We start from the raw sequence: 22,986 nt of genomic DNA, 5'->3' as shown, positions 1-22,986 counted from the left end.
ACTTCAATGGTGGTCATATTGTTGTCGTCCGAAAAGTGAAAAGTGAAAAGTGATAAACATAAGCACACACAAGTGACTACCCAGCGTGATCACAATTACGTCGCAATTAGCATGTATTGTCCATATTATAAATACGTCATCTAATGCATTTTGTTTTCTGTAATACGCGCGTGTGCTGAGATCTGGGATGATATGTCGATAAAGATAGATACTAATAGATAAAGGGAATATAATTTATTGCAGGCGAAGTAGAAATATATACCAATTAAGCTGTCATCGTGTTTAACAAAAGTAAGATGTACAATAGCATCAGTGGCACTGTCAGCAGCAGCAACAACAACAACATTATTTACAGGCCGAGTTTATTTCTATAAATTCGAAGAAACAATTATTGAATATACATTAGCTGTCGTAACCAGCCATAGTTATTGATGGAATAGTTTATTTGCGAAGAAGGGGTTTGCCGATTAAAGGATGACTTAAATAGATGAATTCAATCAAGTGCTAGCTCAGCCTATTGTCAGTCTTTCAGTGGTAGCCTCGAGCTCGACTGCCTCGATAACTGTAAAGAAAATGAAATAAATTATTTTAATTTTATAATATTTTATGGATGTAATAATCACCTTTATTGTCAATAACATCCATATACATGATATATTTTATGAATAAAACGAGATTTCCAAACTTGTTTCGCATGAATTGTTTTTACAGTAGTTTCCAAGTTTAACTTAAGGCAATTCAAATTTCCCATCTGCTTTCTGAGATACGTAGTTATATTAAATGTAGAAGATTGTGGCTCGGGCAATTTTGTCGTTTTGCTTTGGTCCGAATATCTAGAACTTAACAATGCAAGTTGTTAGATAAAACGTACCTGTATCCCCACACAGAATCTGTGTGCACACCCAGGTTCCAACGCTCGTACAGTAACTGTCAAAGGATATAATAATTGTCATTAAACTGATGTAATTTAAGTGGTTGGCTTGCATGTGTTATTAAGATGGTTCAACTGGCCACTATAGAATCATTATACACACAGACTGTTGACTGCTTGGATTGGCACTTCAGAAACGTTAATTTGACATAAGGTTGAAACGGATCATTAAGCACGAAGCCGAATTTGGTGGATACGTTATGGTAACAAAATAAGAATGACAAGGTAGCATTCATTATTTTGTGTTGACTGCGATTTGACATTATCAATCAAGCTAAGAATGTTATAATTATAGTAATCGCTCTAGAACTTTTTGCAAAATTATTATTTCTTCATTTCTTTTTTTAATTCCCTTGACATTGCATATCAAGAAAAGGGTCCTATTATCATCCAGAATGCATTTCTCATAAGATCATATCGAAACATTGAAATGACCATCTGTCAGCGCCCTCGTGATTAAACCTGAGAAATGTAGCGTTTTAACGTTTATAAGTACTTGGTTGTTAAACGGACTGTAAAACATGTCGAAAAAGCGGCATGCAATTTTAGCAGATTGTGGTAAAATGTTAATTTAGCGAATCTCTCGTCATTGTTGATTTCTTTGTTTGGCGGCCATTTTGAATTTATAATAAAGTCATTAGCGACATCTTGAATTAGCGAATGAGTTCTAAATTCGCAAAAAAGACATGGTCGCGAAAAAGACATGTTTTACAGTATTTATTAAAAAGCTATATTAGTGATGATGTGAACAATATGACTCAAAACCTGGTTAATAAGAAATCATCCAGTATTGTAGTTGCAAAAAACAATGTCGGCCGGCACAACTGCCACATTACTGTAAATTACTCAATTATTTGAACTCAACATTATATATGTAATGCAGCTAAGAATAGAAAATTGAGAGACGTGACACCAAATGCTGGATACATATAGCAGCGAGATTTAGGTTCCGGTTACGGATTGTGAAACATATAATACGACCGGTGCCGACAGTCACGGCTATTCAATAGCCCTGAGTACAGTCCAGTAGGTTGGCCTTCTTCCACTGATCATTCGGCCCCCACATTCCTGAGAAGTCGAATAGACTGGGAATTCGACACTATTGTGAAGGAATGTTCAAGCGATTTAAGAGGCATTCAGCTTTCCTGTTAAAAATACGATACGTCCAACTATTCTAAATACCTTAACTGGTAGCAAAATTACATAAGATTCCTACTAGGGTCGATCAAATCGACATTTTCCAACGTCAACCGAAAATACACGCCGCTATCTTGTTCTTGACGTATTTATCAACAAAACGTTGTTTCGTTGCGTAAAACTAGATTTTGTCAATGTTCCAGTACTGTAGGTTCATTTCTCGGCCACAAATGGTATTTGTGATCACTAGGTTGGACGATAGATGTTTTAGCTGGTTACAATAATGAAAACGGCAGAACGGTTCTCCGCCATATATTTGTAGGCGGGTGTCGAATCCTCGGTCTATGCGACTTCTCAGTAATACTAAACGTATCTAGTTCATCTTTAGTATTACGTAACGAAATGTCGACGACATTCACTAATAACCTACCAGGTATTGCAGTCTTCTTTTCTGCCATCGCCTTCCTGGTAAATAACGCCCTCATGGAAACATGGGAACACAGGATCCATACAAATGGTGCCACATATTCCAGAAGCACAGCATTTTTTCTTCCCCAGGCAGTCGGTATCATCTTGGCATTCATAGTAGCAGTAGCCCTTGGGACGGACAGCGTCGATAGATGGTACCATTGGGCATTGTCCGGGTTTATCAGGTTGTTCTGGAAGGAAGCATTGTGGCGTTCAGAGCTCTCAGGAAATAATTTTACACCTCATAGAAACACTCAGGTGCGAATGCAGCAATCACAACTTTGTCTGTGAAATGACAAGTTCTTACGTAATAGTTAACATATTAATTGTATATAAATACGTACCATCACAACAGTATCGAACTTTGTAATCATGACATTGATCACCAGCTGGCTGATCTTTGTCAAGACAAACAAATCCAGGATCGACATCGTGATGTAGGAATACCTGCCCGGTGCTTGATGAAGGTTGTTCAGTGGCGGCGACAACAACTTGGATGAATAACGGATTTTTACACATTTCATTTGGATATTCATCTTGGATTACGGCGGTGATTTCACGATCTGCATCTAAACCTTCACATGGTTTATCGGTGTTGAACCATTTTGTCCACTTGTCACAATCTGGCTGTTCTGTATAGTGATATTACATAAATGAAAAACATGGTTAATGAGACGAGACAGTTTTTCGCTTATAATAAGTATTCAATTCAAAGTAATACTCAAATTCAAATATTCAACGAAAATAACGTAAAAACATAATATATTATTTGTTGTGAATATTGATTTACCAGGACAACAGAATCTGACTTTATAATCTTCACATTTCTCATCGTCCTGTTCTTCATTCAAACAAGCAAATCCATTAATGATATCATTGCTGAGTAACACATCGCCTGTTAATTCAGCTGGTATGCCATCAATAGTCTGGGCTTGAATTGCGCTGGGTCGTTCGCACGTCTTTTCACATAGAGTTGCTAGCGTTTCTAAATCGCCAATCCCTTCTTCTGGACTGTCTTCGTCGAACCATTGTGACCATTCACCATCACATGGGGGATTAGCTGTTTGAATAAAAATTACACATATAATACTGCATATTACACAACGTTATCGGACATGCCACAACAAGGAATCAATGTTTTTAACCACGGGACAACATCTCAACAATTAATGGAAATCCCGCGGAACACGGTGACACAACTATTAATTAATTTGTGACTCAGAAAACATAACATGTGAATGTATACCGGTTTTCCTGCAATATACAATATAATAAATGTGTTACCTGGACAGCAGTATCTCACTCGATAGTCAAGGCAAGTGTTATCTGGCTGATCTACCATACGACACACAAAACCAATGTCCGGCGAATAATACAAGAATATTTCACCAGTATCTTCTGCAGGAATACCGTCAAGGGTCTGCACTTGTATCGCCGATGGATCGGTACACATGTTATCACCATACAACTTGATGGCAAGTGATGTCGTTTCCCAATCTCCGGTAGTTCCTGGGTCATCTCTATCGAACCAGACAGTCCATGCACCATCCACACATTCTGCAAGTATATTGCAGGCATATATTATTCATGAAATTTTAATGATTCGCGAATATTCATGAACTAAATGAGTAGTGTGCACTCACCTGTATTTGGACAGCACACTGATGTCAAGTCAGTTGGATGGGTGTAACAATGGTAGCCAAATGGACACTGCTTATCAAGAGAATCACAACCAACAGGACTACCATCAGCACCAATTAAAGGAATTCCCATAGGGCAAGGTGGTTGAACTATAAGGTTACAGACACCCACGCAGTAATTATTAGTGAGCCATAGAATATGTATTTACACACCACGGTGCATTTAAATTAAATTTTATATAAACTGTAGTGCCCCTTAACCCTTTACCTACGCTTCTCTAGGCAAATTAAAATTATGGAAACATTTTTACATAGTGACATCCAATAATGTTTTAGTCTCAGTAGCACTTCTTGAAAATTTAACTTACCACAATCAGGGTCCGGTTTGCAGTACCACTTGCCGTTTCTACATTCGCTAAATAGATTTAAACAGACGCAGTTTATATTAACTGTTTCAAGAATATATGCAATACATACAACAAGGTACAAATTGTTATCTGCTATCGTTGATGTAATTTTGATCAGGCGAATTTCTAATCTATGAACACTGATGGTCAATCTAATGATAATACGGGCACAATACTGAGAGCATATTCGAAATTACTACACAAATGCCCCCGGGTAAGGTCGCGTCAATGTTCATGTGGATATATGTGTGTATCAGTAACACCTTAACGGAGCGAAACGACCACTTGGCGTAGTCATAAATGCAATCTGATTAAAATCCGATGTAGTGTACGGGCTTTAATTATTTTGGCTATAAACTTATTTTAATTCTAATTTTTATTACTTTTGTTATTAATGCCTTTTTATTTTATTGTTGTAATTTTGTGATTTTTTAAAATTCCGCCCTACATACATCTGACCCGATGCATATGTAACGAGATTTCAACAAGGACCCACCATCGACGATTTTAGTCAACGAATCACAGATCTCCTATAGCGCACATGATGACGTCACCGGGCAGAGTCAGGTGGCAAACACACTCAAATAAAATGGCGGATTATACCGACGTTAGCGACCGAGAAAAACACGGCTGATTTGGACTGGACACATCGCAATTGATCAGGAAATTTTTTTTGCTCTAGTTTTCTGCGTCGATGCCGTGGGCCTGTGACCGTTATACAATTTAAAATCAGGTTGCATTGTTTATATAGTTATTTACAGTGTTCTAATCAATACGATTTAGTTATTTTTTGCTTCCATTCTAGATAATTATGTTCTGCGTTTGATGTAAAATTGAAGCGATGACTGAATAAACGAACCTTGGCTGGCGGAGATGTATCAGGAAGTGTACACACATTTGTTGTAAGTGAAAAAAAATATTCAATGTAATGACAAAAATTGTAAAGTGCTGTGGAATTTCTTTTGTAAATAAAAATATACTAACAATTTTCTATTAATGGTTTATTCAAGTGGGCAAAATATAATGTACAGAAAGATTGCCCGTAGAGTATCGCTACACTGAAATGTAAGCAACCGACAGCCTGTATAAAAGGGGGCTGTGATTGGCTGTTACTTATACAAGATTTGAACGGGACTTACATAGGCGTTGGATCAGATGTATGTGGGGCGGAATTAAAAATAAAATCACAAAATCAAAGTCAAATAATAAAATAAAAAGGCATTAACAAAAGTAATAAAAATTAGAATTAAAATAAGTTCATAGCCAAAATAATTAAAGCCCGTACACTACCACCAGATTTTAACCAGATTGTCATAAATGGTGGTTACAGTGAGTGTGAAGTAATAATATTATTGTTGTTTTTTCCCGATAAGCAGTGTCCGATGTTTACAGAAGTGCAAACATTTTGAAATTTGTTTCGTGTGATGTTATACAAAGTACCCCCACCCCCTTCGTCGGATCACTGGTGTCATTCACTAGGAGAGAACCAATTACTGCACGGACGAGTTTGCCAGAACGTTATTTTCACCCAAGCTGATTCACCATGTTGGGTTTTCCACTGATTCTGCATGAGATTACAGTGCCAGTTGTAGGTAATGTTGGCGCTAATAACTGTTGAGTTCGAACACGTGTTTTATACATGAAACACTGTTGCACTTTTTGTAAAACATTGTACAGTGATTATCGAGGAAGCAATTACAATATTGTTACTTTACACTCACTGCGGGGAATACATGTGTGGAGTAGACGTTTTTGCTGCTTACCATATTTCACAGTTTTCTACATGAGTTTCAAATGGTCTGTAGTAAGTACAGTTCTTTTCACAGTAACCTAAGAACGGATTTAAAGAGTTTTATAATGACGTTTGTCGAATACTGTCATGCAGCATTCAATCAAATCACCACATATTACAAACGTCATAGCACCGGGCATGTAAATATCATTATACTAGTACAGTGTATAATGTTAACACACAAATATGATGTGATATATATTTCTTAATTATACCCGTACCATTTCCAAATTTAAACGCTGAAATACCTTCAATATAATGTCCACCCAGGCATGAAGGAGGCGGGCAGTTTTCAATGTCCGTACAGCAAAGGTAATCCTGATCAGGATTTGCAATACACTCGTCGCACGATTCCCAGCACACTTCCGGTACAAAATCGATTGGACAAGGACATGGTCCACCTGTGAAAACAATCATTGTCACACATTGCAACACACGAAAACAATTACAGTCGAGCAATTCGAATTTACGATTGTATTACTTTTGAAATTGAAATGTCTAAGTGTGTATGCACGACATTTTAAAAGTAACATGTACTCACCGCATGCCAGGTCAGGTCGACAAATCCAATCCCCTTCTCTACAAACGCTGATAGAAAGTATACAAATGTTTTGTTCAAGAATATTTAAATCTAGTCTACGATTGTAAGTTTCGTATTAGTTAAATCTAATAAGCCTAATAGAAATTAAAGGGCGTTAGTCGTCACGCCACGCATGCGCGAGATATATGGGTCTCATATAAACAAAGATGGCGACGTTGCAGATCAACAAGTACAAACTGAGACGTTACCAAGATTTAATTAGGTATTTTTAGGTGATTGGAAGGTATCAAAGGAGGTAAGTCGCGCTCAGGTTAAACCTCGTACTCATGATTTCCATTAGAAGAGCGCATTGCATTGTGGGAAAATAAATGTTTATCAACACAAATGTCGCACATGATAATCAGAAAAACAAATCTCTTACCATATTTTACAATCTTCGTTTACTACATCTCCTGGCGAGTAATACTCACAGTCCAACTCACAAAATCCTTCTGTGAAAATTGAATAAAATTGTGAGTGTCTATAATTATCAACTCTTTGAAGCGCAGGGGTCAACATGTGTCACCATTCGCAAATTCTTTTTATTTTCAAATATTTTTAAGTCCATTTGACCCAAAATTAGAAATGAATAAAAAAATATACTTTTATAGTCGCAATTGTATTATAGTCAATTCAGTTCCGGGATATAAACTTAAGCCATCCAGATCCAGGCATATAAGACGTGACTAAAGCCAATAAAAGGACAGGTTTCGACTAAGCACAGAAAAGCAAAGGTCAGCTGATATTCTCAAAACTGTTGTATCTATACTATAATTTCAATTACCTGGCGTGTATACTCCTCCAAGACATGCTGGTGCCGGGCAGCTACCGTCATCGCAACAAATATAGTTTGGCGTCGTTGATGCATGTTCATCACAAACGTCACAATTCAACCAACAGACTTGACCCAGAAATCCTTCAGGACAGGGGCATGGTCCATCTTTTTTGGAAAAAGATATAATAATGATATTTACGTGATACTAATCACATGCACTGATGTGTGCTAATATTCTTGTAATATCTATGCCATTACGAGTACACAAATGACAGGTTGCTCACCGCAATGTCGTCTACACGCTTCTTCCGTCTCAAAATTATTGTTGTTTCCTTCACATCCTCCGTATATGAACTCTACACACTCATTTATTTCACAGTCAAAGTACCATCTGGAAATGGAACCTTCACACGCACCAGGATCAACAGGTAAACAGCAGTCACCTATAATTTTAAAATATTATCATATATCTGTAATTAATTATTACTGAAATGAATTCTATCATTTTGTTAGGAATCCGTATATGAAAACTGGGATACTGTAAATTCCATTTGCACAATGCTTACCTCCGCATTCTTTTTCGCAATCTGCTCTAGTATGAAAATTGTTATCATTCCCCTGACATCCACCGTAAATAAATTCTTTGCACTTGTTATCCCGGCAATCGTGATACCATCGTGGCAAATATGCTTCACACGGTCCAGATTCAGGTTCAAGACAGCATGGGTATTTATCTGTACAATTAGATACCGAGCTATTACTATTTCTGCAATACCTCTGTTAATGACATTGTGTACATATTGCGAAAGATCGAATCGTACAATTTGTACAAAAATACGTTAGTTCAGTATATATGGCCACAAAACATTTCTTACGAGCATGACCCTACCTGGACAACATACACCATATTCAAAATTAAGCACACAGGAATATCCAGTCGGACATTCTGTAAATGCGCAATTGTACGGGTATTCAGTTTCAGCTAACAAGGGCTTCTCACAAGGAACCCAGTCTGTTGGTAAAAAAACAGTGTGTATATTATACAATAGTAGTCAAATATTACTACGATCTGATCTAAAACAGTATAACGATTTCCTGTCAAATTGATGTCCCAAAATCCTGGGTTTTGCTATTGTCCAAAAGTACAACAAACTGGCACAAAGAAAATATAAACTATATAGCTGTTGACATAGAAAGTAAAGCAAGTACATAACACGGAATACATGGTGGGGTAAATTATAATTAATTCAAAGTAAACATATTTTAATACTACTGTTGGACTAGTGTTTGTATCATAAATGTAGCACCTGTTCATAACGATATTCACAGAAATTGCTGGTGAGTTTCAACATCAGACGATCAAGTGAAATCAACGTTCATATTATAATGTTTAACTTAAATCCTACCACTGTTACAGCATATCCTATCAATGCATGTGAAGCCATATACATGCAGGCAATCTGCATCTGTCAAACACGTGACTACATTACCCACATCGTCCGTTTGTGGAGTAACACAAGCTATAACAAAAAATCAAACGAGAGAATAGTAACGTTATACATTTCCCGGTGAGGATGCGCCAGAACTGTAAATTACCGTCTGGGCATGCAATGGACACGAAAATAACATTATTGTGACGTAAGCCATAACAGAATGTTTCTTACTGCAAGATGGGTCTGTGGTACAGGGGTTCCATTCGGCGTTTGTGCATTGACTGCAAAAAATAAACAATGTACATTAGACAACACAAATTACCTACGTAAATATAAATGAATTGCCAATCGATTTATATACAAGGTAATTGAAAAGTATATACCATTCTGTGCATGGTGGCACTGTTATAGTATCTCCTGGCATAAAGTATTCACAATCATATCTACAGTAACCTATAAAAACAATAGAAAACCACAATAATGAGCGCACATGTAGTACATATTATAATATATTATACATGGATGTACACTTCCGGTCATTTGTTGAATCAAACACTAGTGCTCCAGATTGAACACATTTGCACTTGTATGTCACAGATACTGCACGATCGAAAAAACAAAAAATAACGTGAACATAACCCACCAACAGTATTAATGAATCCAACGCAACCTCCTGGACACGCTTTCTCATCAATGCAACAAATGTCGTATGGCGGATGGTTCATACAATTGTCACAGTTGGATAGGCATACTGGAAAGCTATCTATTGGAATGCGGGGACAGGGGCATCCAATCGGATCTCCTATAAACAGGACAAACGGGAATCACGTGAAATTAAATGTACGGTGTGTCAGAGTGTACTTTATAGCAGTCGGTTAAAACTAATTAATGTACGGTACTCACTGATAGGACAGCACACCGATAGACCACTCGAATCTAGCGTAGTGCATTCATATCCTCTGGGACAATGCTTTATTCTCGTTGCATAGTATTCTGATGTCAGAAGAGCTCCTGAACAGAACACTGTTCCAACACCATCCTCTACATAAGGATCACCTCCGTTCGGACATATTTCATCTAGAAAGAAAAAAAAACATAAATATACGTTTTATATACTATACTTTACTGATAATTGTAGGTACAATAACTTGTTTTTAGTGATGTTGTTACTTACCACATGGTAATTTCTCTATGCATGCCATGGCGCCGTATATACATTTACTGAGAATACGAACAAAACATTTACTAGTTTCAGAACAGGTTTTAAGATGGGGATTGCTAATTATTACTTCACGTTCACTAAATAAGAGATTGAATAGAGAACACCAAAGAAGATGCTACGAAAATACACTGTGTTTTAGCCGACATTATTATTAAATCTGTAATACCCACCATAACACACAGTCTGGCATCAGAATCACTCCGCCATTCGGAATCAGAACTCCATTAACAACGCAATCTCCAGCTACAGATATAAATAAATACACATACTATCAACGCTTGATGTCACCAATTATCCAGTATGATGGCATGCGACAAGAGTTACGGTTTCGCATAAATGTTTTGCGTGGTCATTTTTATCCAGTCCATTGGCACCGTGTCGGTGAACAATAGTTGAAAAGAGAATTGCAATAACAAGCACCACTGAAGACGATTTGTAGTGAAAGGGAAGACTTACAAATTGCTGGACAGCATATACTGTATCCGAGGTCTAAAAGATGGCAAAAATAATCAGCCGGGCAATCCCCTTGTGTAAGACCCAATGGTGCATCCAGTGGAAGTGTACAGAAATTAACATCTGTTCCCGTACTTGTATAGTAATCATCGCCATTAGGGCAGATAGGTTCTGATGGATCTATAACAAAAGTGCGCTGGTATTAAAAGGACAGGCAACAACAACTGAGTAATCTGTAATAGGTCATACAACTGTATCTTCAAGCAGTATATATACTTGCAATCATTTCATAATATTGTTTGTTGTTGGTTAATTTGCTTCATCGACCAGAACTTATAATTATTGCCATATTTATTACGTTAACATGTGCTGTTGAACTTTAAGTACTAAATATTGCCGGAACTTACCACAGATAAGACCAGGGGGATACAAACATACAAATCCACCATCTCGGCATTGACTGGGGACACAATCAAAAACGTTAGTGTAGTGATATTGCACGATTGCCAATACTACTTGTTCATGTCATTAACACGTATAGGCAGTGTACTAGCGCATGGGCAGTAATGGGCAGCATGTCGTTAACTGAACAATAATAACAAATGTTAAACCTACCAGAGGGCGCAGCCCCATATCACGGTTCCACCAACTGGGTACGCAACGCCGTTATAATAACACACATCATCAACTGGTAAATAGAGCAAATGAATGTATATAAAATTACGGTCTTGAACACCCAGAAAAGATGTGTTTTTTTTCTCTAAATGAGTTACGTTTGCGGAGAAAAAGCAATAACATTTGAAAATACTTGCGATGATGTGTATATGTTAATTAACCCATAATATAAATGAGGAATAAATTAGAGACTTTTTTTATTTATTTGTTAAAAGTAGCAGTTCATAACAATTAAATTTGTCGCTACTGAGCAGAGTAGACATTGAAACGTTACAATCGTTGTATAGAGTTTCAAAAATGTAATTGTGACAAAATGTTAATATACGCGCTTTGCATACGTAGCATGGGACAGGAGAGGAACTGTCACGCCTTAAAGTCTGATTTCGCAATGGAAAATGAAAATAAAATATCTAAATACTTACGTTTCAGCGGGCAGCACACACCGTGCGAACTCGTTATCATGTTACAGTAGAAACCACGTGGGCAAGTTTGAGTTAATATACTATCGACACCAATTGCAACGGAGCACAATGCATTCATGTTTTGGTCGTCTTTATAAGGTTGTACTCCACTGGGACACATTTTATCTACAGATAATAAATTCTAAAACTTAAAACCGACTAGTTCAAAATAAAACTGTTTATCTACAACTTTATTACAATTCATCTGACACCGCAATGCGATGAGAAAATGTCTAACGCATGATCACGTGACGTTTATACCATTATCGAACATTAAACGTTACACGTCATCAATTTATGCGTATTTGAAAAGGACAAAAGAGCGAAAAAGAAAGAGCGTTACGAGAATTGGCAGCCACTGACACGGTTAGACGCCATTCCTAATTAGCATAGATCATAATGTGATATGTGTCTTTATGTAAATGGGACTCATGGGGTGTATTATCCACACGCCCTCGATTTGTGATTCCTACTAGTCCATGACGTCACTAGGGTCAACAAACAAGTGATATTATGTGATAACAAATCTTTTCACATTTCATATGCAGAGGTTAATGGATATACACTTACCACATAACGGTGTGTCCTCACATGTAATCCTACCGCTTACACATTGACTGAAAAAAACCAAGTCAACATTATAATAACATCTGGATTACGACAAACATGTGCAACAAGATAACTTGATAACGACAATACGAAGTAAAGTGACATAGCAGAAATGCCCGGATGTCAAGACGCCCGCAGGAGAACAAACCTTAAACTATGTATGACATATGACATCTTCCTCATCTGTGTGATGTATGCAGTATTGGAAGCAATTAAATGACATCAACAATCGAACAAAAACAAGTTTGAATCTAAGTGGAGCAAATATATGTTACCAACCAACAATTTACACCCCTAAATAAATGTACGAGCACGAGGATTTGAGAGCTGTCAGTTTATATTTGACTTTCAGTTTCTGTGTGACTCATCCCCACTATACTCATTAAAAGCCGGTGAACGTTCAGAGGAACGCTTTCTCTATGGGGTCAATCTAAACTAAATAAAAACTGGTGTGAATATATTTTGAATAGGAACGCATAATATCAATATAAACATAATAATGAAAGCCGTTTAAGGTCTTGAATCCCTAAAATGTAATTAATTTATATGGAATGCAAATAAAGATATGCTTCCAAAAGTTCATTTTCATTTTAAATAGTTTCTTACGCATTTTAACTCACCATGCATAACACTCGTCGTTAATATAGTAATCACCATTTGGTATATAAGCATTATTCACATAGCAGCCCAAAGTAGTATCTGTCGGTACAACAAATATAATATATTAATATTCATAATTGAAAGAGTAAATTTATACTGTTCATACAATTGTGCAAACTGAATTATATTAAAAATATTTTACCATCAGGACAGCACAGAGAATATTTATAGTTGGTATCTCCGAGACAGGAATACCCGAATGGACAGTCTTCTATAATAATGGATCCCGTTTGAGGAGTGGTACCACAAAACACTGTATAACTATGTGAGGTCAAATGAACACCACCGGGACATGGATGCACATCTATGAAAGGAAAACTTTATAATATAATTTCATTTCTTTATCGCAAGCCAATTTGACATAATACATAAAACACGCTTGTTTAGACAACAATAACAATGTTGTAAAATTGACTGATACTATATCCATGAAGAAGTACTGACTTCAAAATCATTGGAGCTAGATTGATCGTGAGGAAAATCATAATACTTAATACAATTTCTAAAAAAAATCTGTATGATTTGATTGCACATGCTGTTAATAAATTATTAATTTGCTTAACTAAAAATGGATTAGTTTAAGACAGTGATGTGTAGAAGTCTATTCTAAATTACATTTCATCATGTGAGGTAGGTTATGTAAGAATTTATAATATTTTGTCTTGGTTACTGTTAGTGAACATGCACAATCAAACTCCGTGTATTGAGTGCTGGTACCATGATATTTAAATTACTTTGCAATTTTACGTTCACAAATCTCTGAAATATGAGACATCTTTTATTAACATAGTAATGATTGATAAACGATGAACTAAAGAAGTATTAAATTTAAAGGATTTTGTGGTGGAAACTTTTTAAAGGAACTCACCGCATATCTGTACAATGCACCTAAACGCCGTGCCTTGACACTGACTGAGTAAAGAAAGTAAATTATATATTCAAAATAATAACACATACACAAATAAAACAGAATTCACTGTCGTGTTTACTTTATATTACAATAAACGTGAATATTGAATGAACCGTGACATTATATATTGCATTGTACTCGTACATACCATAGGACACAGTCTATTATACGATAAGCACCATCTGGCCAGAATGAACCATCACTCATAAGACACCCATACGGCTCTACATAAAATGGGGTTAGCAATATACAAACGTTACTCCTATTGTTAAACAAGGCGAAACCGAGGTAGAAAATAAGTTATGTCATTGACATTGTATGTCCACTGTTTCTGGGGTGAACTTTGTTGTTATTATATCGACTAAAGCATATATTGAAATTTCATTGTATGAGTACTACAATATACATTGATATCAAATTCTTACTTGTTACAGCAACCTTGCAACAATCATCACAACATTTTTCAGAGGTACCGCAGTTCCTGTCACTTATGCACGGGAGACATATTTGGTCATCATTACCAATTCTTGGACATTCGCCAAGGTGATCTAAAAATAACAAAGTATGGAACGACAATAGCATCAGAAGTAGGAATATTTGATAAATGCGTTTAAAACTCATTAGCCCAACTGTGAAGAGGAAGTATAAAAATATACAGAGTACGTGTATTAAAGTAAGAAATTCAAAGCTTCCGTGATTATAAAACAAAACAAATCTTTAAGAAAACCAAAGCTTCAAAATAAAAGCTATAAGGTTTATACAAACAGCTGACGTGTGAGTGTTATGGGACTTATTTTTATAAATGAAGTGGTGGATATCTAGCGTAATTACGGTATAGAAAGATAACAATAATAATAATAACTAACTTTGCTAAACTACGAACATGCTGAACAAGGCAAACACATCAAACAAATTAAGGAGCTTTTCCAAATAAAGTTCTAAAAGATGGATATACATCGTTATTTGTTGTGCCACATTCCCACTCATGTTTTGATATCAAGATCACAGGGTGTATCGTTTAGATTTTCAAATACATGTCAATAGTTTGTAAAAAGCTTAATGAAATATTTGATTTGTTATTAAAATATGTCTATACGCAGACGACACTTTTGACGTTCTAAGTAATCAAGCTTAGCCGAGATAAAAACAGTTTGACAACATGAGGCGGGCAATTCCCAGCCTGAAGACTCGAATCATGATTGCATCTTTATATTTAAGTTTGTTACAACCTCCTTGGTAAAAAGTGTAACTTTGAATGTAGGACTTTTGAAATCGTAATATTTTACGATATAACAAGAGTGAAAATATACTGGAACATTTACTTGCGTGCAACAAATTCTTCAGTACGGTTTATTATATCCAAGTCGTATTATAATGAGGTAAATCATCAATGATATTGACTCGTAGTTGTATTATTAACTATTTTTGACGTATTACAAAACATACACTTTAATGATTACCACGTCGATCTAGTTTGCGATTAACCCGAATGCATAATTTGAGCTGTGGATTAATGAACAACATTAAACCAGTAAACAAAGGTAAGTCTGCTGAAACATTTCTGTGTTGCAATGTTGCAATAACATATCCAACCATAAATCCTCAAACAAAAGTCTTATAGGGAAATCTACATGTCCAAGAACACAAAACAATTGATTGACAACCGTTGATAAAACGGCACACAAAAACAAAACAACATAGTCAATAAATAAAATGGTACTCAATGGTACAATCAGTTATGGTATAATTACCCGAACAATCCAATACATTGCCGTCAGCATCATAGTATATAGCGTTACAACCACCGCAGTAATCAGCTTCACATCCAGCATAAGGAAGTTCGCATGACGTCACATCACATGGATCCACTAAGCAGTTAACCAATGATCCATCGGAACATCTCAATTCTAGAATAATATTTTAAATATATGAAATGACTTTCAACAACACAGTCGTCACTACAATCTATATGATGCCTGATATACTTTATAAACTATTGTTATTATAATAGTATTTCAAACTATTTTACAAACATTTCACTAAAAAGGGTCAAAGCTTGGAGGTAAAAAGAATCGAGGAAGATAAATGGGCTTCAAAGTATGCAACCATATAGGTATATACCTCCATGATGCAACCAAGAGAAAATATGAGTTTGTAAAAAAAATGAGCCCGAGGATATAATTCATATCACTATTAAACAAAGCTCTCCAAATATATTGATATTGATTTGGATTATATCTTATCCAGGCTACCACTTCACACTATCGATATTTGTAACACACCGTGTAATTTTAAATAATCGGGAATATCGTGTTAATACGTTGAAACAATGAACACAAATACTCACCAGCAGTGGCGCTTATTATTTCAACTTGCTGGTGTGTCGAGAAAAAGAAAAGTACGGCGTTAAATTTACACTGAGGAAGGCAATAGATGTGATATACAACGTGAATTTGAAAAGGCATGTGTAATCAGGACGTAAAATGTATAGAGAGTAAAATTGTTCTTATACTACATACACTTGTGTTTTTGCACTATCTAATGTTTTTTCACTTAGGTATTGAAATGTTCCCAATATACAATGTCTCGGTAACGTGCATTCAATTTAAGCTTCTATCGAAACTAAATTTTCGTTTAAATGGCCGAAGACAATCAGGGGGAATATATATACAACAACGGAAATGAGTATGTATTTAATTATACTTACCCTTAAACCGCGTGCATTTGCACAGGCAATTACGCATGTGTAAACTACCAATAATAAACTTAACTTCATGTTGCAGACAACTGAATGAAAACATGGTGAAAAATTTAGTGTGATAAAAAACGTAAATTAATAAAGGCGATAAAATAAAGCGCACCGATTCGCGGAATACTATGAGCAACATTAATGGATTTAAGGGCGTGTTGATATTTGGAGTAATTTTTGATGACATGATTACTATTTTGTTGCGTTCATTTTATTCGTGGTTTTACACGCTCCAGGAGGGGTTGTCGCCTATATCACTGACACATTGAGATATAGTAAATTGTTGCACTGTCAAGACCAACAACTCAACACAGTCAACAACCAGCTCTAACGGAATTTGCCAACTTAAGAGCACACTAATAGTATACGGATACTTGGTAAATGTTATCAAACCCATAATATTTAAATATGTTGAAGGGTGGTTGTAGTCGCGCCGCGTCCTGTTCGATATGGGATTCATACCGACATACACAACGCGTGTAAAATCCATTGGTTGCAATACATTTAATTCGAAGACGCGGCGCAGCGCGACGACCACCGAATTTTAAACGTGACTTACCAACAAATGTTAGATAACCAATCATACACTAACAAAGCTATAGGGAGTGTACTCAATAATAAAAAGTGAAATTCAATACATTAATAAAGATTCGAGATTTGCATATTTACTGTTAATTATATTTGTGAATAATCAAATTGACCAGATGTTAATAGTGTATATATCATTTCAGCAACAACCTTGTATCCAGTTTTATGCACAATTACTTTCTACCAGAAGTTAATAAAAAAGGTACACAACCAAGCAAACTGATTAATATTTGTCGAAAGAACATACGTCACCGTGTAATTAATTTCCACATTAAGATCAGTGCTGCCGAATGTAATGCATATTAAAATTATTTATGTTTTGATACAACGAGCGATCTGATTTAAAGCGTAACGAATCAGATTATTTTTTCTGTGGGTCTGAAGTTGTACATACGTTTGGATTTTCGTTAGTCTTTCGTTACTTGTTTAAAATTTACATGAGAGAACGTAGTCTCGCAGAAGGATATCGAATAGAACACCTGATTGGTTGGTTGGTTGGTTGGTTGGCTGGTTTGTTCATTGCAATTCGGATTGAGCGTAAAAGGAGTTTATTTAATTAAAATATTACACAATTTGTTTAACTTCATTGCGAGGCATAGCCGCAAGGGTATGTCCGTCACCATATTGATTTTAACAATAACATTCACACTGTGCTGAGACAAATACAATTCGGGATTTCACGAAAATATACGATGGACAGCGAATCAATATTCAGTTAACGCGTTAACGCTGAAGGTTTGCTTGTTCGGTAATACTTTCAGTACTTATTTTCTAAGCTAACAACTTCGATATTATGAGTCTACGAGGCGAAGTACCACATCGACCGAGTGTGGATTCAAACCACACTAGTCACTATAATGACAGATTGTCGTTAACATAGGGAAAACCTTCAAAAAGCGCGGGAATGTCACATTTTTTAAGTTAATTTAACTCACGTAAAAATTCAATTTTGACAAAACTTTTAATGATATGAAGATTCAAATAAATACGTTGTAGTCATTCTGTTTACGAATTTAGAAGCATCTATCTGGTCAAAAACATAGAAAGGCCGACAAATCCTGAAACTTATGCAATCAGAAATGTTCGGGTACAGCGTAATGCTGGTTTATTTTTACCCATGGCAGAAATCGAACAATTTGAAATTTGAACAACAGACCTTGGCAGTCGGTCTGTTTTTGCTAGCTGAGATTTGAAATGTTTTCATTAGTTGTAACGCATTTTAGTACAAAACATTAAAATACTGTACTGTTTTTTTTCCGCAAAAGCCCCGTTTTTTCATGTAATTTATGCAAATGTGTCGATGTCACGGTCTTTTGTTATTAAATATGCACCAACAACATTTCATAAGACTAACCTTAAAACTGGACCGTCATCTGCCGCGTGTGTACTATGGTAAAAATCGCAATTGTATACACTAATACTTGCTTTGTCGGTACATAAAATATTGATTAGTCATCAAAATAATAATCCAACTAGTATCGTTAATAATACGGGTTTTTCAAGAAAATTCCAACACATGTTTGTAATTTATGTAAACAATATATGTAATAAAATAACGAAGTGTACGCCATACGGTATTTGAGAGAACATATTACATCTGGTTAGTGATTAGTTTGCTAGTTTCTCTTTTTTTTTTTTTTTTTTTTTTAGATAATTAAGGATTATTAAAGTTTCAGGAAAGAAAGCAAGTATGTTTGAGGAAAAAGTTAATTTCCAACTATATTATTTGCGTGGGTGCAATGTTGTTTATTATTCAACATAAATTATAAATACATAGTAAACATGTAAAATTGCACATGCTGTACTGCGAGTGTGTTGGTCGCATTATCACGTTTGGTTCAATTATAAAAACATATCTTTTCAGTTATTAATCATGTTTTCAATAGAATCCCATGTGAAATAGGTAATAAAGGGTTTTGAATTATGATTGTTGAAAAATAGTTACTTGCGCATTTATAAAGATCGCGGCATTTAAATATTTTAGAAACGCAATAAGACAGCAAAGTAACGCATTTGAGGTTGAAATTATTTACGTTCTTGTCTGCGTTTTCCGTATTTTTTAAAATTCCATGTGAATCCATGTGACGTAGAGGCATGATATATTAAATAACTGTTGGAACATTTCTATTAATAAAAAACGGTTTATCTACAATATTGACTACAGATGACGAGATGACAGATAAATTGATGACACGGGAATGTACGTGTCTCCCGATACACCTGTGCTACAAATCGCGCCACCTAGCGGCGATGCAACACAACAAAAGAAGAATCCCTTTTCTTTCTGAACACGAGTTTTGTATCGTCTTCGCCTGGTTGTCAACCTATTTTTTTGAGAACTAGTTTATATGATGAGCGTTAGTAATAAAATATCTAGTAAACCTGTTTTGCTTTGTAATTTTTATTACAAACAAATATTAGCTGCGTGACATCGTGCTCTTGTATTACCATTCCAGCTATACACCCAATATTTGTATTAACCAATTGCCCAATATATATATATAATGTCATCCAAAAATCTACATTCTCTGTAGATAACTGGACCGTTATTTGATGCAGGGAATCTCTTCCAAAATAACTGATTCTTGTTTTCACCAGCTGCTTGACATTCACGTACAGCCTCTTTAACGACCAGCATTTTATCTATATATTCTGTCCATTTTATGTGCATGATTAATTGGTATTATTGACACAACATCTAGTAAACACAAAGGAAAATAAATTGCTCTACGTTAAGATGTATCTATATGTACGACTGACGAGAAGCTCAAAATAAAATTTACAATAAAATTTTACATCAAAATTAAATTAACTAATATATATGAATATATATATGAATATATATCCTACATTCCATGGAGTGTGGGCTGTAGCTCAATAAGTGAATTGTTCACATGACAGTTTACACGCTGATTTATTTCGGGCCATTTTTTCTAATTATCACTGGATCGGGATTGAACGGAGGTGTGATTCTGCATAATAGTGCGATGGAAAATTAACACACAATCTTAAGTGTTCAAACTTAACCAGACTGTATTGCAGATTCCACGTCTAAACAAAATCTCACAGAATTTCTCACAAATTTACACACGATTTACTATCGACAGGATAACGTAATTAAATATCCAGCGACAATATCCATAAAAAACAATACTCTGTGACCCCAAACCGTTTATCGTCAGGATACGCTGTATATTACAGAACGGATTCGGTGTACTGTATCAATTATTAATAGTTAATTAATGGTATTCAGATTGTAATCCTGCAAACAATTTCGTTTATAATATATATCCCTGTAACACCACTTGTTAGCCTGCATTATGCTTTCATCTCAAATACAGTGGTGTACAATGTTCCCATGATGGCATCCTTCGAAATATTACATTTCAATATACATATACTCATATAATCTCTGAAGTATATTCATATACTTACGAGATTCTGTCAGGCAAAACATGTTGCGTGAAATTCTCGTGTATTTTAATCTGTCCAATTTAACTTCCGGTTTATTTGGTGACGATAACGAAATGTCACGCTTTTTTGTAAAACCAAACTGGAAAAATAAAAATAAAACTTTGCGATAAATATTTGTTTATAATGCAACGCATTATGATCAGCAGGATTTGTAGTATAGTAACACATTGACACCTATTACGTTATCGTCACCTTTATCATTCATATATTGTTTCCGTGACTTCTGTTATACTCTACATTTCCGGGCGTGTCGTCAACTTTCATAGTTTGACTATTGTTATCATTATCACCATTTTCATTAATGTCGTTTGCTTCATCAGTTTTATCAAGAGTAGCAATAGTAGATTGATCAACAGGTATTGGTTCAGGGTCGGGGCGGGTTTTACTATTTGGAAGAGAATGATCGCAAACTGGTTCGTTTGAAGTTTGCCTTTGACTTACTGGGCAGTTTCTCATAATGTGTCCCTTTTTTGATACCTGTGACAAACAATATCATCAGTTGACAAGTAGATACGATATTGCCACACCTCGTGAGTGACATTAATGACACCGTCAAGTTTATTATTGTCGCACAACATATAAACTTGACGGCGAAAGGATTTGACGTTTTTCAGCTCGTGTTGTTTGAACCCCAGTGGAATTAAGCGCGAATTTCTAACAACGCGGCCATACTTTGACAGTTCAGTTTGAATAATGTGATTTAGTATATATGGGGGTACACCTGAGAGAATTATTTTAGTGGCAGGTTTAACAAGGGGTTGCATATGGGTAAAGCAGTCTACCACTGACAGACCAGCTGTACAAACAGTTTCCACAGCGTTCACAGAGTCGAGAAAAACAATAACACTTCCGCTCTCTCGGGAAGCGGCAATAATATTCACAGGTTCGAGAATAGCAGAATTACTTTTAACATATGCTTCAATTGGTATCCCATCAATTGATTCGCATTTCAGACCATGTTTACGTGTTAGCCCTGCAAAATGGTTAACACGTGTACTCGCCGTGGAGGCCGCCATCTTGGAAAGGACCCACGACGAGCAAACTAAAAGTTAAAAACAAAATCAACTAAAATACGGTAGATTTTTACCGAGAAAACAAAATGAATAAACGGCAGTAACTAAGAAGTATTTACAAAACGTATTGGAATAAAAGTAGTCACTTACTAAGTATTTGAAGCAAAGAAAACGTGTTTTTTGCACAGCTCTAACAACGCGTGGCAGTCATGCGTAGTTAGTTAGTTGGTTGGTTAGAATAGCTGCTTTTCACCATTGACACGCGGATCGCCGCAAACCAACCGATCTGACACATACCGCGCGTGGAACTATGGGAAAAGTGGTCGGAACTATTTCCACACTGTGCCAACACAGATGGCGCTATTCGGTTGGTTTGTGGCGATCTGCTTGTCAATACAATATTGAGAAACATTAGACATTTAACCTCGCAATTTACATACATTTTAATGTTAATAAGATAAGACATGCTGATGAGTGTTGTGCGGTATTTTAATTGATCAATTCATTAAAGATTCAATCTTGCTAAAAATAAGGAGAGAATGTGTTCAAAACAAGAAAAAAATACTTGTATATAGTTCCGCGGAAGAAACGCTGACTAAAATGGTGGATGATTGATATTAAGCCTTCTGAGGCTAGTTATGCGTCATAAGACACAGGTCTTTGCTGAATAGCGCCACCTGTGTTGACACAATGGCTTTTCACAAATAATTGTCATAGTCAAATGATATAGTATATTTGATTGCAAATACAAAATAAACAAACTAATAAACACACGTGAAATTGTACATGGTTTTATTACAAACCTGCACCATCATGAAATCCCTATTTAACACAGACCAAAGGCGGAATTGCCAGAGAGGGCGGTAAAACTAGAATTAGTTCCAATGTCATGGTATTTCACTAAATCTATGATGATATTACAATGAAGTTTACACTCGATAACATTCTCTTGTAATTTTTTTGGTGTTTTGTATAAAATAATTTATCATGTAAGTGTACACATGGCGAA

The 22,986-nt window shown here is 35.7% G+C and overlaps 1 protein-coding gene across 1 annotated transcript; it reads right to left on the bottom strand.

The window, feature by feature from the left end:
- Nucleotides 1–345: 345 nt before the first annotated feature.
- Nucleotides 346–22,300, bottom strand: LOC146739435 (uncharacterized). Its single transcript, XM_085502785.1, has 37 exons — nt 22,128–22,300; nt 16,861–16,940; nt 16,501–16,528; nt 15,905–16,060; nt 14,579–14,701; nt 14,302–14,377; nt 14,112–14,155; nt 13,386–13,547; nt 13,204–13,282; nt 12,545–12,591; nt 11,936–12,100; nt 11,454–11,526; nt 11,246–11,298; nt 10,842–11,018; nt 10,556–10,628; nt 10,338–10,384; nt 10,067–10,240; nt 9,807–9,965; nt 9,547–9,616; nt 9,395–9,444; nt 9,137–9,250; nt 8,620–8,742; nt 8,297–8,464; nt 8,015–8,173; nt 7,740–7,895; nt 7,338–7,407; nt 6,917–6,963; nt 6,624–6,776; nt 6,347–6,413; nt 4,545–4,591; nt 4,180–4,326; nt 3,821–4,093; nt 3,327–3,596; nt 2,881–3,168; nt 2,499–2,727; nt 872–927; nt 346–562 (listed from the first exon to the last, which is right to left on the bottom strand). The coding sequence occupies exons 2-37, from the start codon at nt 16,927–16,929 to the stop codon at nt 510–512; spliced, it is 4,245 nt and encodes a 1,414-aa protein (XP_085358911.1). The 5' UTR covers nt 16,930–16,940; nt 22,128–22,300; the 3' UTR covers nt 346–509.
- Nucleotides 22,301–22,986: the final 686 nt, after the last annotated feature.

The sequence above is a fragment of the Saccoglossus kowalevskii genome, chromosome 8 (genome assembly GCF_978046115.1).
Source record: "Saccoglossus kowalevskii chromosome 8, keSacKowa6.1, whole genome shotgun sequence".
Taxonomy (NCBI): domain Eukaryota; kingdom Metazoa; phylum Hemichordata; class Enteropneusta; family Harrimaniidae; genus Saccoglossus; species Saccoglossus kowalevskii.
Note: the sequence above shows the minus strand (reverse complement) of the source record. Positions and strands in the feature narration are given on the sequence as shown.

What these genes read in the sequence shown, in the direction of transcription:
- LOC146739435 (XM_085502785.1), bottom strand. Translation starts at nt 16,929, where the DNA reads ATGAAGTTAAGTTTATTATTGGTAGTTTACACATGCGTAATTGCCTGT. An exon ending in CATAGAGAAATTACCATGTG is followed by an intron (nt 10,241 to 10,337) that starts GTAAGTAACAAC and finishes TTTTCTTTCTAG; the next exon opens with ATGAAATATGTCCGAACGGA. An exon ending in AGTCAGATTCTGTTGTCCTG is followed by an intron (nt 3,169 to 3,326) that starts GTAAATCAATAT and finishes ATCACTATACAG; the next exon opens with AACAGCCAGATTGTGACAAG.